This window comes from Pristis pectinata, chromosome 28 (genome assembly GCF_009764475.1).
Source record: "Pristis pectinata isolate sPriPec2 chromosome 28, sPriPec2.1.pri, whole genome shotgun sequence".
Classification (NCBI taxonomy): Eukaryota; Metazoa; Chordata; class Chondrichthyes; order Rhinopristiformes; family Pristidae; genus Pristis; species Pristis pectinata.
The window spans coordinates 21029665-21047884 of record NC_067432.1 but is presented as its reverse complement, the minus strand read 5'-3'; the positions used below and the strand labels follow the sequence as shown (position 1 = coordinate 21047884).

At 43.3% G+C, this 18220-nt stretch overlaps 1 protein-coding gene across 3 annotated transcripts in view; it reads right to left on the bottom strand.

Annotated features, from left to right (window-relative positions):
* Positions 1–12539, bottom strand: part of LOC127584022 (transmembrane 6 superfamily member 1-like) — a 45309-nt gene extending 32770 nt beyond the window's left edge. Inside the window, exons 1-4 of one of the 3 annotated variants that reach the window (XM_052040537.1) lie at positions 11995–12539; positions 8685–8788; positions 8467–8564; positions 4268–4371 (exon numbers count right to left, since the gene is read on the bottom strand). In XM_052040537.1, the coding sequence (XP_051896497.1) occupies positions 4268–4371; positions 8467–8564; positions 8685–8788; positions 11995–12086 (398 nt within the window). In that variant the 5' untranslated portion in view covers positions 12087–12539. Of the gene's footprint in view, positions 1–4267; positions 4372–8466; positions 8565–8684; positions 8792–11994 lie in introns of all 3 variants that reach the window. The other 2 variants (XM_052040536.1, XM_052040538.1) reach the window with 2 other exon arrangements.
* Between the last annotated feature and the right edge of the window lie 5681 nt (positions 12540–18220).

The window sequence follows — 18220 nt, the reverse complement described above, 5'->3', positions numbered from 1 at the left end:
AGAACCAAGGTCAACCTGACCTCAGTCAATGTCCCACAGTACACAGACAATGCTAGTATTGTTCATGTTTGGAGGTCGAGCTCCAAGTTATTGTTTGATTTGTTGATGACAGGTGGGTTTTACACTCAGCATCTGCAAAACAAAGGCCCTTCATCAACCTTCCCCCACTGTACAAACCACTCTCTGACAATGAAGTTTCATTGTGAGCTCTGGGAAAACATGGACTACTTTCCCTATCTCAGGAGCTGCATCTCAGCGAGGGCAGATACTGATAACAACATTCACCATCACCTTCTGTGCACCAGCACAGCCTTTGGCTAAGGGAAAAAAAGAGTGTTTGAAGATTAAGACTTCAGACCTGGTACAAAGCTCATGGTCTACAGGACAGCGATGATCTCTGTCCTCCTATGTGCTTCAGAGACCTGGACTACCTACAGTAGGCACCTCAAAGCACTGGAGAGGTATCACCAATGCTGTGACTTGCTTCCACTTCTATTTTGTGGGCTCTGAAGCCAAAGTAGGAACAGCAGACTCTTCTACAGATGGAGCAGGGAGTACCAGATGGGATGGACAGGTGGGTTGAGTCATAGTCAAAGAGCTATTCAGCACAGAAACAGGCCCTTCAAATATCCCCAGCACAGAGATTGAATAACAGTTAGCTCCATTAGACCATGTTACTTGCATGCACAACACCAGACTTCTGAAACAAACAGTCTACACTGAGTTCTGTGGTGGGAAGTCATTACCAGGAGGACAGAGGAAAAGAATTATGGATATGCTCAAAGCCTCTTTGAAAAGATGCAATATTTCTACTGACTCTTGGAAACCTTTGTCCCATGATCACTCAACATGTAGAAGATATTTTGGGGTGGTATTGACAGCCTCAAGACCATGTATGAGGAGCACACAGAGGCGTGGTGTAAAGAGCAGGAGCCACCACCTCAGAAACCACCCACCGGCCCATCCCACCTGCCCCATCTGTGGAAGTTTCCTGTTCCCAGTTTGGACTTATCAGCCACCTCAGGCCCCACAAAGCAGAAGTGGAAGCAAGTCATCTTCCATCCTGAAGGGCTGCCTCAGGGAACTATTTATGCTGTGAAAACCGATCTCAGCTCAGACTGCCTCTTGCCACAAGACAGCCTCTTGGCATTCCTGGGGAATAATCAGTGCCAGCTCAGATCTTGCCCTTTGTTACCCAACTGATGAACTGTACTTCCGCCAAGACCATCCCAATTAACCTAACACTGACCAAACTAATAGGCAGCTTAGAAATCCTCATTGTTAAGTACATTACCCGTCAGTGCATTTATTAGTATTTAGAAAGAGTAACTGCAAGCCTAGACATGATCTGGAAATGATGTCACTGAAGAACAACTCACTCAATCACCATCCAGTCTCTAACTCCATTTACAAATTTGCAGATGACACCACTGTAGTGGGCCGAATCTCAAATAATAATGAGTCAGAGTACAGGAAGGAGATAAAGAGCCTAGTGGCAGGGTGTTATGACAACAACCTTTGCCTCAATGTCAGCAAAATAAAAGAGCTGCTCATTGACTTCAGGAAGGGAGCCAGTTCACATGTTTACATCTGACTCGAGAGGTTTGAGAGTTCCTAGGAGTGAACATCATCAATGGCCTATCCTGTTCCAAACACGTAGATGTCACGGCCAAGAAAGCTCACCAGCACCACTACTTCCTCAGGGGGCTAAAGAAATTTGGAATGTCCCCATTGACCCTCACCAATTTCTATTGATGCACCATAGAAAGTATCCTATCCGGATACATCACTGCTTGGAATGGCAACTGCTCTGCCTGAGACCACAAGAAACTGCAGAGAGTTGTGGACACAGCTCAGCACATCATGAAAACCAGCCTCCCTTCTATGGACTCTGCTTACACTTCTCACTGCCTCAGTAAAGCAGCCAACATAATCAAAGACCCCACCCACCCTGGGCATTCTTTCTTCTTCCCTCTCCCATCGGGCAGAAGATACAAAAGCCTGAAAGCACGTACCACCAGGCTCAAGGACAGCTTTTATCATGCTAAGACTATTGAACGGTCCATTTGTACAATAAGATGAACTCTTCACCTCACAATCTACCTCATCATGGCCTTGCACCTTATTGTCTGCCTGCACTGCACCTTCTCTGGAACTGTAACATTTTATTCTGTATTCTGTATTGCTTTTCCCTTGTACTACCTCAATAGCTGTATGGATGGCAGGCAAAACAAAATTTTTCACTGTACCTCAGTACGTGTGACAATAATAAATCAGTTTACTAAATGGAGGAACGCCCCCTTGCTTGGGATCTCAGAAGTTCCAAGTGATACGTATCAGATCTCAGAATGGACACATAATTGCAAAGGGAGCAACACTGGAGGAACAATCTTGTTTCCATGGAGTCACTGCAATTATATTCTATCTAAATGAACCAATCTACTGTGTACAGCACTAAACAAAACGGTGTTCAGTTCTTCCTTTACAAAGCAAGTCTTGACAAACAAATTTATTAAGAAATAACCTTATACTTTGAAGTCTGCCCACAAATGAAATCAAAATTGAAATATTTTCCATTTTAACACGCTATCTTTTGAATTACAGACCAACAACAGTCAGTCTAATACTGTTCCAGAAAATATTTATCACTACAGTAACTAACAATGGAGTAGTATTGACAGAAGTTGGACATTGCTTCAAATTAAGTCAAATTGTAAACAAAGTTCTGTTTTCACTCTGCGTTGCGTTTTTAACGAATATGCCATAGGCTTTAAATAAGAACATTTCACTGAACCAACAGCAGCCTGAATGGAATTAGATTGTCTGAAGATTTCCATTACCCCACAACCCACCACGTCATCGCCAGACTGTGCAGAAGTTTGGTTCTAAGAACAAGAAATAATTCAACAAGATAAACCCTAAATGTCACATTAAAAGAAATAGAAAGATAACAGGGCCTTCTTTCCATAAACAAGGATTTAGCAAAAAAAAATGGGATGCAAGTTAAAATAAACCAAGTACAGAAACCAGAATACACTTGTGGAGCTGGAGGTGGAAAGCGACCATCTTCTGCTGGTTGCTAGGCTGCGGATGTATGTGTCCCTCATAGTGGTTAGCACTAATTACCCTGAAGAAGAGTCCTGACCGAAACATTGACCGCCTGCTTTTCTCCATGGATGCTGCCTAGCCTGCTAAGTTCCTCCAGCATCATAGTGTTTTTCATCTAGATTCCACAGTCCTTTGTTTCTCGACTAACTACCCATCCCAAGTAAGTTTGGAACAAGCACAACTAATTGTGCGAAATGTTGAGGGCACCCTGTGAAGCTGTTGATGCTGCCTAAATCATTTAGTGTCAGTGTGTCGTAGAGTCACACAGCATGGAAACAGGCCAGTCGACCTACCATGTCCACACCGACCAGTGGGCACCCTTCTGTATCAATCCCATCTTCCAGTACTTAGCCTGTAGCCTTCAATGCCTAATGATTCAAATGCTCATGTAGACACTACTTAAATGCTGTCAGTGACTCTGCTTCCACCACTCTCTCTGGAAGTGCATTCCAGGTGCTCACCAATCTCTGAGTGAAAAAGGTCCCCCTCAAACCTCCTCTAAATCTCTTACCCCTCACCCTAAATCCATGTCCTCTAGTTTTATTCACCTCTGATAAGGGGAAAAGATTCCTGCAGTCTACCCTGTCTGTACCCCTCATAATTTTATATACCTCAATCACGTCTGGTCTTAACCCCCTCCGCTCCAGGGAAAACAAAGCTAGCCTGCCCAGTCTCTCCTCATAACTAAACTGCTCCATCCCAGGCAACATCCTGGTGAACCTCCTCTGCTCCCTCTCCAGCTCTATCACGCCCTTCCCTACAGTGTGGTGGCAGATACATTAGGGACATTTAAGAGACTCTTAGATAGATATATGAATGATAGAGAAATGGGGGGGGCAATCTGGGAGGGAAGGGTTAGATAGATCTTAGAGCAAGATAACATGTCGGCACAACATTATGGGCTGAAGGGCCTGTACTGTGCTGTAGTGTTCTATGTTCTATGTTCTAACTGCATGCAGTATTCCAGCTGAGGTCTGACCAAGGTTTTCTAAAGCTGGCACATAACCTCCCTGCTCTTGTATCCAGGGATTTTCAGTGCACTCACAACATTGTTTTAAAAATCATGCCAAATAACCATCAGGAGCTGTAACTGTTCACACGCAGAGTTGTGCCAATATTCAAGGAAAATTTTGATCTCTTTAAAGCTTATATAACTTACTCCCAGGCAATCGCTGCTACCATCAAGAGATACATCAAGTAGTGTGCGGAACCATCCCAGTAGCAAATCATGTGACCATGGCCAGTGCTCAGGTAAGGTTCACCCTGCATAACAAAAACAAAAAGGGCAATAGCTGTACGTACACACACCTACAGCATTTAGCAGCAGATTTTACCGCTTGCCTTACTAAAGCACTGGTTCTACTCAGTGTCATCAAATAATCAAGGCAAGATCATAACTTTAAATCTTCTGTTACTGTGAGAATTTAGCTTACTAGTTATGAAGTCTTTAAATGATATCAAAAGAAATACATTTGATTAATGGGAATCAGTCACGTCCAGCATTGGTTTATGCAGCCATAAATAAAGTCGCAGGTAATTTTGTAATAGATGTTCGTTAACTGTATCAAGGCCATTGTTAACTTTGCTTTGAACCACGTAAAACTTGGATTATTTCACATTTCCTAGCTCTCATTTATGTTAAACTACTTACATTGGCACAAAGACGAAAACTAGACCAGACACAATTATAGAGGCCAAGGATGGCTGGAGGAGAACTTGGAGCCTGGAATATCTGAGCAGATTTCTATCAATTGCAGAGATTATTGGGCATGAATTAAAATCTGTGAATTTTCTACAGTGGAATACCTTCGCAATATGCCTGAAAATAGTGCTGAAACATGCTTAATAAAGACTGATTAGAAAGCGTTGCATATATTAAATAAATATCACAGTCTCAGTAGATCATCAAGCTTCACAACAAATGAAGCTCATTTTAAGTGAACTTGGAGACACAAGAGATTCTGCAGATGCTGGGATCTGGAGCAACACACACAAAATGCTGGAGGAACTCAGCAGGTCAGGCAGCATCAATGAAGGGAAATAAACAGTTGACGTTTCAGGTCAAGACCCTTCATCAGAAGTTAAGTGAACTCAGTGCTTTAAAAAAAGTGGCTTTGCATATGATGTATTTAAACCACTTTCAAATCCCTACCGGGAGAATCATTTTACTTTCATTGATTAACTGTATGTCAGCAATAAATTTCAACAACTCTTGAGTTGACATTTTTGTTCATTTTACTTTATGAATGCCAAACAGAGCTTTCAAGACACTCATGAAGATGACGGGCCAATCCCACTTGACTATAGGATGAGCTGATCAGTGATGTGACACTGGTGGAAAATGTGAGGAAAGTAAAAATGCCCGTGGGAATAAGCACATAGGAGCAGGAGTAAGCCACTCAGCCCCTCAAACCTTTCCCTATCATTCAATATGATCATGGATCATCTCCCCTAGGCCTCGTCTCCTCCTCTGTGCTAGTTCCCCGTGACCTCAATTCCCGGATCTTTCAAATATTTCTTTCCTCTCTAAATACCCACCATGATCTAGCCTCTGGGGCAGTGAAGTCCAGACACTCACCACCCTCTGAGAGAAGAAGTTCCCACACACCTCCGTTTTAAATGACTGCTCCTAATCCTGTAACTCTGTTCCCTCGATTATCCCACCAGTGGAAACATCTCAATATCTATCCTGTCATTCCCCCTAAGAACCTTATATGCTTCAAAACAAAGCAAGAAATGGTGTCTGCAATTACTTCAAAGAGAGTGAAGATTTTGTCAAAGAAATTATTAAATTCTGAGCTAGTCTATATTTGTTATTGTTATTGAGGTGGCTGTACTTTAGAAAGACCACAAATTGATAAATCTCCAATTAAACATTTTATTGAATAAAAATGCCTCTTTTTACCCAACACTAATAAATACTTGTGTTATTTCATATTTCCTAGCTCAACACACAAAAAAAATTACTTTTCAAATTCCATGTTGCCCTTTCTTCATCTTACATGCTTGACAATTTATAAATCTAGATTGAAAATAACATGAACTAATTGAATGATCAACTCATTATCTTCATTTCCAATAAACCATTGCTCCATTTAGAGCCCATATGAAAACTGCCTTCTTAATCTTGCACTTGATCTCTGTGCTAATGTTCTCTGACAAAATTTGATGCAAATGTGGTGCAGGATTTTCATTATTGCCATTTAAATGCACTGAGAACACTGTGCAAAAATGCTGATGAGGTTAATTACTGTGTCAACCATTTCAATGGTATCCAACTTAGTTCAGGAATGGAACTCCTGAGAAGAGTCTTTATTCTATGAAAAAGAATTGACAAACATGGACTTGCAGTAATTTATTATTCTCCAGAGTTTAAAATCATACTGATAACTGGCAACACAAGAGAACTGTGTTCCCATTCCCCAGGATTGTAGGTCTTCCACATGACAGCAGGAAGCCATTTGGCCTGCCACACTCAAGACAGCTCTTTGCTGGTGCAATCCTAAATCAGCACACTCTCCAGTTCTTTCTCTGCAACGTTTTCCAAATTCACAAGACAATTCTAACGTGCAAATCCAATCCTGGTGAATCTGTTTGGGATTAACGTGGTGGGCAGTTTTCCCTATAAATCACCGGGATCATGATGGTAAACATTTGAGAATAGTACTCCCATGAGACCACACAAAGGACTATCTGCAATTCTCTCCACAAGAAGAGTGATTGGGAAAGGGGTCACCAGTTATTGGAGGTGGGGCTGATAATCAATTAGAAATGGCTGAGAAAGAGGAGGAAGTTTAAAACATCTTATTTTCATATTTAGCCTCAACAATCTTATGTCAGTAACTCTCCTAGTCTACCCAAACTCCAGCAACAAAAATTCTCTAACCCCTCACTGACTTTTGCATCTTTATCACCCACCATTTCTGGCTCACTCCCTGAATTCCTAAAGCTCTCCACTTCCTTTATGATCCTCATTAAATCCCAAGTATTTGACCAAGCCTAAAAATTAAAGGAAAGCTTCTTCTATTTATTGTTTGCTGAAAGTAACAAATCCAACCCCTATGTACAGGTTTATAATTTCACCATAAAGAGTGTGAAGAAAATCTTCCCCCATCGTCACCCAAAGGATAAAGGAAATTCACATATCTCTGCCTCTGCAGTTTGTTCTTTGATTTAGCAGGCAAGGAGGCAGTCCTGCGGCCAGCATTCCTCGTCCTTAAACCCTTCCTAGCTCTGTGTCTACAACTCAAGGTGATTCAAGTCAATTGGTACTCATTAAAAGAGTGGAGGGAGAAAAGGAGGGATTCTGCATGCCAGTCCAGCCCATCATCATCAGCAGCAACATCAGCCCAGACTTTGTCACCAATGGTAAGCCATCTGCGCTCCGCACAGAGATCCACCAACATCAACTTCCTGTCTGAAGTGGTTCCAATTCTCGATGGCAAGGCTCTACATAAACACAAAGGCCATAGTGGGGCTAGAACAGGCCGTTCCCACAAAACAGCTGGAAAGCTTTCACAGCCAGCTAAGCTATGACCCATGTCTTAGCCTGGTGTCAAATCAAAAAAAAAAATCTAGTTTTAACAATATCCCCATTTTCTACATAGACAGGATTCCCAAACCTGGTGGCACTTATATAGGAAAATTCAGAAGATCCATAATGAACTACCTGTATTTCCGCACAAAATTCTGGCCATCACATGTTTATGAAGAAGTTTTGTCTTTTTAAGTGTATTCTCCATCATATGGAGCATCACGGTGGTGCAGCTAATAGAGCTGCTGCTTCAAAGCTCCAATGACCCCAGTTCAATCCTGACCTCTGGTGCTGTCTGTGTGGAGTTTGCACGTTCTCCCTGTGACAATATGGGTTTCCTGCGGATGCTCTGATTTCCTCCTACATCCCAAAAATCTGCCAGTTGGTAGGTCAATTGGTCACTTTAAATTGCCCCTAGTGTGTAGGTGAGGGGCAGGATCTGGAGGTGGCGAGGGGAGGAATTGATGGGAATGTGGGTAGGATAAAATAGGTTAGAGTATAATAAATGTAAGTGTAGGGCTTGTTACATGCTGTACCTATCAAGGATTCTATGACATTATCATAGATTACCACTCACAAAGAAGTACCTTTAGAAAATGGATAACCTTCCTTACACAATCTGCCAGGAACCACCTCAGGAAAGGTTGATTTCCCCAAGTCGAAGAATTGTATTGACATTGGAGGATTTATTTTCTTTTTTTACCCAAATTAGATGTGATGTTTAAAAGCCATTGACCCTTTCCCACTATTTTTTCACTGTTGCCTTGAGACAAAATTATCACCCGTAATCACTTGCTGAAGATTACACACTACTTCTGCCTTACCTCTTTCAGGTACAGGGTCATGAATCCATCAATGAGTCCATCCTGCTCAAGTCCGATAATAAGATCCACTACACTGGTAAATGCAAACACTGCATAAACTGTCATGAAGAAAACAGTACACAATTATTATGGGATCTATTTCAGGGTTTTTCCAAAGCATAAATTACACTGATTGTACTTATATTTGGCAACTCTTAACATTATTATGTTTTACTCACCGTAGAATAAAGGATCCTTTGGAGGATTTTTTTTAACCAGTAAAATTGCTATTATTGCAATCGAAATCAAGACCAACAATGCAACGATAAGGATTGTCCATGGGCTGCTAAAGTGAAAATAAAATTCACATGCTTTTTTAATGTTTTATTATTTATTTTATATTAAAGAATCTTATTTTTATTTAAGATGGTATATCAAATAGCAAAACTCTTAAAGGAAGAAAACATCCAGTCAAAACATTACATCAAGATATATGAGAAGATATAAGAAGGAAGTTCGACCATAACAGCTAGTTAAAGAGGCTGCATTTAAGGAGGAAACGGAAGTTGTGAGGTGGAGAGGTTTAGAGAAAGTCAGTGACAGACAGTCACTGGTGTCGCAATTAAAGTTGGGTAAAAACAACAGGTTATAACATAGAGATACATAACCAGACCCCAGGAACATGCCATTCCTGTGGTTTGTACAGGTCAATGAGTGCAAAATCAACAAAGTATTGTTTCCATATTCCTTACAAATTATACTCTGATTTTGGTTCAGTCTTTTGTTAAAACATCAATGGCTAAGAAATTCCTCAAAAGCTTCTCACATTCCATCAATGTAACAGATGCAGGTTTACTGGAAACACCTCCTGCTTGACCAAACCTGACTACCAAAATGGAACTGATGGTTAGAATGACGTCCCTAGGAAGTTCATCCACAGTATTTTTTTAAAAAGACAAATAAATCTTTGCATCAATACAAGGGCTTTAACATAGTAAAATGCCCCACAATGAGCCAGGAATTCTGCCCCGAATCTTTAACCAACTAATTTGGCTGGAAGCAGAGATGTGCGAAGGAACAGCTTGGTCTTTACCAATTCTGCCAGTTACTGACACCTCTCAACCTCCACTGATCTGAAGGATCAGACGACTATTACTCCTGTCGAACCATCCCTCAGCAAGAAGCCAGAATGAGGAAGGGCAATCTCCCATTCATAAACTACCTTCCACAATCTCTAGACATCTCATGAAGTACTTTTGATGTGGACTCACCATTATAACAAGGGAAACGCTGCAGCCATTTTGCATGCAGCAGGATTCTGTGAGCAGCAATTAAGTAATCAACTGAGTGGCTGGAATTTTCTCGATATCCACATGGTCCCCTTACTTTATTGCCAGGTGACATGCTAACAACAGTTCATGGGTCGGGAATAGGTCAGTTGCGGGGCTGCATGTGTCGCAATCAACAAGTGGGGGTGGGCAGGCAAAGGGGTGGTGGGGGGTAGAAGAGCTATGTCAGGTTGGTGACTAGAGGTTTGGATGATGGTCGGGTGAGTGTTGTGACCTTGGGAGAGGTAAAAAGGGGGCCTGAAGAAGACCTGGTAAGTAAAGAACTCAGTCAAGTCTCCAGGACCGGCCAGAATCTGCACCTTAATCAGCCCAATTGCAGAGCAAGGGCCTTGTAAAACTAGATTGTGCTGTGAGTTACTCATGACTGCCACATTCTGCCTCTATGGAGACACAAGAGACTGCAGATACTGGAACCTGGAGTGACACACAAGATGCTGGAGGAACTCAGCGGGTCATCACCATCCATGGAAGGAAATGGACAGTCGGTGTTTTGGGTCAAGGCCCCCTTGTGTCTGGTCCAGATGAAGGATCTCCACCCAAAACATCGACTGTCCATTTCCCTCCATAGATGCTGCCTGACCCACTGAGTTCCTCCAGCATTACTTGTGTGACAGTCTGCATCTAAATCGCTCCCAGCATCTGCTATGGGAAGGATATCAATATATGCAAGAGCAAAACAGAACAAAAAATCATTCTCTCAACTGCATCTTGGAATGGAAAAGGCCTGATCAAATTTCTGGAGGGGTGCAATTTATTCCAAAAGTTCACTGGGAAATGGCAATTTTTAGACATGCACAGTGCCGAAAAAAATCAGCACCATGCAGCCGAATTTCTAGGCAATATGTTTAGTGATGCTGGTTAAGGGATAAGTTTCCCACAGGATACCCAAGAGATCAGGGTTATAGCTGCTTGAAAAAGCAGGCAGGAGTGGGGTGGAATAAAAGGCCCCAGAAACTAAAGAAAAGTGTTCAAATTCAACACTTTACCACATTCAGGCCAGAGGAAAATTTACTAACAGAATAAATGTTTACAGTAATTAATTAGACAGAATGAGAGGGTAGTTACAGCACAGAATAAGGTCTTTCAGTCCACTTCCCCACTCTCTCTGCAGCTCTGCAAAATTCTTTCCCATCATATAATTATCATTTTCAATTCCTCAGACGAAACTGCCTCCACTAATACATCTGGCAAGGACATTCCAGACCCTAAACAGTCAATGCATAATAAAAATCTATTTCCTCATGTCATGTTTGGTTCTTTTGCCAATCCCTTTGTTCCCAACCCCTCTGCTGATGGGAACAGTTTCTTTCTATCTACCATGTCTATACTCTTCATGAGTTTAAATGGCTCTATCAAATTCCCTCTCAACTGCCTCTATTCCAAGGAAGACAACCCCAACTTTTCCAATCTACCTACATAACTAAAGTCCACCATTATTTCTGTAAATCTCTTCTGCACCCTCTCAAAAGCCTTTACATTATTTCTATAGCGTGGTGTCCAGAACTGGATGCAATATTCCAGTTGTGGCAGAACTAGGGTCGTCATGATCTCCCAGCTCTTGTGCTCCATGCCTTTATTTATAAAACCCAAGATCCCACATGCTTTATCCATCATTTTCTTAACCTGCCCTGCCACTTGCAATGAATGATGCACATTTATCCCCAGACCTCAGGGTTTTTGACTCTCTTGTGATAGGGCCAGCTTCTGAAATTACAGTTTACTGAAGAACCTCCCCAAGGCAGGCTGATCACAGTCCCTCACTAGTCTGGCAACAAGGGAAACAACATCATTCTAACGGTATAATATTTCAGACACAATGCAGATCCCAGTTTCAATTCCAGCCACTCTGGCAATGTAGCAAAGAGTATCCTACACAAGGCGAATTAGACTTTAAAAGAAGTTAATACATACAAGCAAACTTATTTTGGTCCAGAATTAAATTTAAACACAAATTATAAATGCCTGCTAAAATGGAAATAGGCAGTCTCAGTTTTCACATTAGCTGGTAACGTCCCGCTTGATCAATGCTGGTTAAACAAGGCTATAGAGCTCACTTCAGTTTGGTAACATATACATACACACACACACACACACACACACACACACGTTTGGTTTAATGGACTCTCAATACAATTTCCTCAATCTTGCTGCTCTTCAGTCCAGCCTACAGTCAACAAACCCACATCAACACCCCACTTACCTGCTGCTGGAGGACAGCAGATTAAAGAGGTAGGTCACTGGGATTGACACAAGAGATAACACAAAGACCCTGGTAGCGGAAGAAGCTGTCATGTTTTACAGAAAAATAGATTATCTTTCGTCTTAACTGCGTCGTTCCTTTTTTTAAAACTCTTCTTGCTGTGATTCCGTTATATGAGACTCCAGTATTGTATTCTCTCCCTGCCTCTTGTCAAGGTTATCACAAAGGAGAGCTTGCTCCCCCTCCAAACAGATCTGTAACTTCCTTTCCTCCCTCTCCCTTCAACACGCGTGTAGAAAAAATAATAATAATGATAAAGGCTGGAAGCCCAGGTCCTGTGCTGGGGGCGCGCCTCTCCCTGGGACCTAGGACTGCGGGCGCCGATCCCTCTTGACAATCACATTCCAGCTCAGAGGTCTGGAGGGGACTTCACATCTCTGAACGTCAGCACGGCGCTGGGCTGTCACTCACAGCACGGTGACCGACGCACCGGAGATCTTTCCCTTCCTCTGTGGCGGGGTTGCTGTGAAGTAGGAGGGTGCATCTGATACTGATTTGCATGCAGTGTTTGTCCTTTAGAATTAAACGCTGCATTTATCCCAAACGTCACCGTGCACATTGCAACCGTGTTAAATGTGCAGTTGTCCTTCCCTCTGCACGCTTTTCACCCTGAGACCGAGTCGCAGGTTCTTGTTTCTCGAGCAGTGTCCCCATGTGTCCGTTATTGATATTCGTGCAAAGCGAAAACAATACCCGCAGATGTTGGGAACTCTCAGCAGGTCAGGCAGCATCTGTGGAGAGAGAAACAGCTAATGGATAGAGGAAGGTTATCGATTTAAAATGTTGACTCTGTTCTCCCTCCGCAGATGCTGCCTGACCTGCTGAGAGTTCCCGGTATCTTATGCTTATATACTTGATGCATATTTGTAACAGTCTGCTGATGGCGTTAAATAGGGAACAAGGAAAATGCAGAATTTTAATGTATGACATATAATCTAAGAAATGCAGGAGTGGCCCATGGTGGCTGATCCACCTCTGCACTACATCCCTGAATCAACCCAATATCCCTTGATTCCCTTAATATCTAGATATCCGTGAATCTCTACCTTTAATGTAATCAGTGACTGTTCCTCCACAGCCCTCTTGGGCAGGTAATGACAAATGCAGTTATGATTTGGACTGCTTGGTATATTTTCGGCTAAGTAGAATGCAGATATCCTGTAGATTGTACAACTCTTAGTGAAATTGGTTCAGTTAGAAGGAGAAAATGAAATTATACAACGTGCCAAGCCATCTTCGGTGCAGCCCAGTGTCCAAACTCATCATCCCCGTCCCCTGGCACTTATTTTTGCCAGTTGCAGGCTGGGTAGGGTGATGCCTGCTCCTGGCTGGTATCCCACTGGGCACAGCAGGCTACATGTGGGTGAGTTGGCCTCAGGTGTTGAATCCTGAGGCCCAATCCTCAATAACCTTTGACACCGCTTTGGCTTTCAAAGGCTTTTTCATGCTTCTGATCATCAGAGACAATTTTTTAAAAATCAAATTGATTTAAATAAACTTCTTACAATTATTTTAAAATATCAATTGAATTCAAAATAATTAAAACAAAAGTAAAATGAGTAAGACAACTGCTAGTTTCATTAATGATGACCAACAAACTACCAGATGATCATAAAACCCAATCAGGTTCACTAATATCCATCTGCCTTCATTAACTGGTCTGGGCTACATGTGACTCCAGACCAACAATTGTGGCTCACTCTCTGTCATGGCCTACCAGGTCACTCAAATGAATCATATCCATTGCATTGAAACAGAAAAAGAATAAAACTGGACAGAGCACTTGGAATTGACCCAGATACCAAGTTCAGTGAAGACAATGCTGCTCCCAGCCCAATTGACCTTGCAAAGTCTTCCCCTGGGAGCTCTGCTGTCTAAACTGGGTGACCTGTTCAACAAACTAGCCATCAGCAGTTTGACATAGTTGTGCTGACAGAATCACATCTTACAGACAACATCACTGGGTGCACCCTGCCCACTGCAGGACAGACCCACCAGAGGTGGGGTGGGGGGGGGGGATGGGGTGTGGACAGGCAGAGGGAGGTCGTCCTGGGAGTCCTTGACATTGACGACAGCCGCCATGAAAACTCATGGCGTCAGGTCAAACCCCCTCCTGATTACACTTAACTGTCCTCTCTCCGCTGACGGATCAGTACTCCTCCATGTTAAACAACACTTGGAAGAAACAATAAAAGCTTGAAAGCAGCAAGGACATGTGTACTTGAGCTGGAGGTCTTCAATGTCCATCACCAAGAATGGGACGGTAGAACAGTCATTGATTGCGTGAGCTGAAGGGCGTAACTGCAGCAGGCAGTGAGTAAACCAACATAAAGGATAAACCTGCTTGACTTTATCCTCACCGACCTACCTGTGGTAGATGCATCTGCCCATGATGGGATTGGTAGATGTGTCCACCGCACAGTCCTCATGGAAACAAAATCCCATCTTCCATCTTCGCACCAAGAACATCCTCCATTGTACTCTGAGACACTACAATAGTACTAAATGGGATAGACTCGTTTTGTGAGCAGGTCATACCAGGGAATTTCTCCCAGGTGAACGCAGGAGTCTAACTGTACTGGAGCAGCTTAGCTGGAGGTGCAATTAGTTCTAGAGTGCAAGCCAGGATGTTGCCTGGTTCCATGGCCTTTGCAGTACCCAGTGCCCTCAGCCTTTTCATGATATCACACTGAGTGAATAAAATTGACTGAAGACTGGATTTTGTGATGGAGGGGATCTCAGAAAAAAGTCATGATGAATCATCTACTCAGCCCTTCTGGATGAACATGGCTGTGAGTGTTTCAGGACTTGTCTTTGGCACTCACTCTGCCGTCAGTGAGGATGGGGATGTTCTTGGAACCTTCTCTTCCTATCAGCTGTTCAGTTGTCCACCACCATTCACAATTAGATGTGGTAGGTCTGTAGACGTTCATCTGAGCCATTGGCTGTGGATTGTTCAGCTCTGAGGCAATCTATTTTTGCCATTTAGTGCACATGCAGTCCTTGGTTTCACAAGGCTGACTGTTCCTCTTTAGGTACCTGCTCCTGCATTGTCCTTTTACACAATTCACTGAATCAGGATAAACCCCCATCTTGACAGCAATGATAGAGGGAGAGATACACTGGCTGTGAGATTACAGATTATGGTGATGTACATTACCGCTACTGCTGATGGTGCACAATACCCCATGGATGCCCAGTTTTGAGCTGCCAGATCTGTTCTGAGTCTATCCCTTGCAGCACAATTGTAGAGCCGCACAAGATGGAAGGTGAACATGATTGCAAATGTGACCATGGCTCCTCCATGTGAAGAAAGGACCTTGTCTCCAAGAGGAACCCACCTTGTGACCGCCCCCCCCCCCCGCAAAGTCTTTCTACCAGACATAAGGCACAAGGAAGGTGTGTGATGGAATCACGCATCAACAGCTCTCAGGAAAGTCAACACTATCCAGGACAATGCATTTCACTTGATTGGTTCCTCATCGTTCACCATAAACATTCAATAACAGTGCACATTAATTGCAGTGGATTCCACCTAAAAGATGCACCAAGCTACCCACCTTAGCTACTCCGACAGCACCTCCCAAATCAATGACCTCTATCACCAAGAGACACAAGGGCTTCAGATGCTGGAAATTATATCATTTGTAGGTTCCTTTCCAAGTCTCATACCATCCCGATTTGGAAAACTGTTCCTTCATTATCTCTGGAACTAAATCATGGAACCCCACCCCTTCCAGCACTGTGGAAGTACTTCACCAAATCAAGGCAGCAGCTCACCACTACCTTCTCAATAAATATTGGCCTTGCCAGGAATGACGCAGGTGAATAAATAAAACAAAATTCAAGCATTTACCCACACTTACCTTTATCCACAGGGGTCGTGATCCCGTTCAATAAATAGGGCAACCATCTATATACTCACCCTCCCTGCTGTAAAGCTGAGGGACTGAATGCCAAGTATATCTGGACCCTTACGTGAGTTACAGTTCCACTGTTAAGTCAGCTGCTGCCTTCAGCACATCTTGTACTTCTGCATTTGACTGCATATCTCTGGCTGTCAGTCAGCATGATCCAGCCCATTGCCTTATCATCTCCTTAAGATAGGAAAAGGAGTAATGGCATTCAGTCCCTGCAGTCAATTCCACTATTCACTTACCACAAGACTGTACTTTATTTTATCTCCATCAAGCCCTTGGCTCCCATATCACCAAATGCCCTTGCCTAACAGAAAAGTATCAGTCTCATTTTGATATTTCCAAATGACCCCCAATCTCAACAGATTACTGAGGGAGATATTTCAGAATCCATGACATTTTGAATGAAAAAGAGCTTCTTGATATCATCCCTGGCCAGCCCTTCTCCAATTTCAGGAATACATTTAGGAAAGGTATATTTACCTTGGTGTGCATCAATGCAGATTCACTGGAATGATACTAGAACTTTCACTCCCTTAGTTTATGGAGAATTAGAGGATGGTCTGAGTGGGGTGTTTAAGATGATTAAAGGATTTATAACACAGTCACAGAGGGAGAAAGCATGGAGCAATCAGGGACTTCACTTCAACACAGTTGCAATCTATGCTGATGGCTCCCTCTGGTGGGTGAATACAGGATGGAAGGAGTAGGTTTTACAGAATCTTGCCTTTATTAGCATATGGACAAAAACACAGCAGTTAGTGCGGGAGAATCAGAAGAAAGATAAAGGGTTGCAGGAGACAGTTGACGTTTTAAAGGAAAGCAATAAGATGTTAAAGGCAACACACAAAAGAGAGACACGAGAAACTCTGCGGATGCTGGATGTATCTGGAGCAATACACAAACAGTGCTGGAGGAACTCAGCAGGTCAGGCAGCATCCATGGAGGGAAATAAACAGTCGGCGTTTCGGGCCGAGACCCTTCATCAGGACTGGAAAGGAAGAGGACAGAAGCCAGAATAAGAAGGTGGGGGGGAGGGGGAGGAGAGGGGTAGGCTGGTTATCAAGGTGGGGGGAAGAGAGCCACAGGAATAAGGGAAGACAAAGGAGTGGGGGGGGGGAGAAAAAGAAAGGGTGGGGTTACTTGATGTGAGAGAAATCGATGTTTAAAGGCCATCTGGTTGGAGACTCCCAAGGCGGAATATGAGGCGTTGTTCCTCCAACCTGCGCCTGGCCTCAACATGGCAGTAGAGGAGGCAATGGATAGACATGTCAGTATGGGAGTGGGATGTGGAATTGAAGTGGGTGGCCACCGGGAGGTCCTGGCTGTTGCGGTGGATGGAGCAAAGGTGCTCGACGAAGCGCTCACCAATCTGCGTCGGGTCTCACCGACGTACAGGAGGCCGCACTGGGAGCACCGGATGCAATAAATGACACCCTTGGACTCACAGGTGAACCGCTGCCTCACCTGGAAGGATTGTTTGGGTCCCTGAATGATGGTGAGGGAGGTGGTGTAGGGACAGGTGTAGCACTTGGTGCGGTTGCAGGGATAAGTGCCGGGGGGGGGGGGCACAGGGGGGCGGAGGTGGCAACGAAAAGGATTGCAGCTGCTGGAGAAAAGGCAAAAGACTTCAGGAACAGGACGTAAAGCTTCGGAAAAAGGATATTGTAATAGCAAGATTGATGGAAGAAGCATCGGAGCTTTGACAGGAGAAAGATGCAACAGCAGCAAAATTGATGAATGAATTGTCCAGGATTAGACAGGAGAAAGAAGAAGAAGAAAAAGAATGAAGACAAGGTCCAGCTATTTGGAAGACAGGGCAGCTGGTTACAGAAGCAATGCTATAAGACCATAAGAAATAGGAGCAGGGGTAGGCCAGCCTGCTCCACCATTCAATAAGATCATGGCTGACCTGGCCATGGACTCATCTCCACCTACCTGCCTTTTCCCCATAACCCTTAATTCCCCTACTATGCAAACATCTATCTAACTGTGTCTTAAATATATTTAATGAGGTAGCCTCTACTGCTTCCCTGGGCAGAGAATTCCATGTTTACTACTCTTTGGGAAAAGCAGTTTCTCCGCATCTCCATCCTAAATCTATTCCCCCAAATCTTGAGGCTGTGTCCCCTAGCTCTAGTCTCACCTACCAGTGGAAGCAACTTTCCTGCCTCTATCGTATCTATCCCTTTCATAATTTTATATGTTTCTATAAGATCCCCTCTCATTCTTCTGAATTCCAGCGAGTA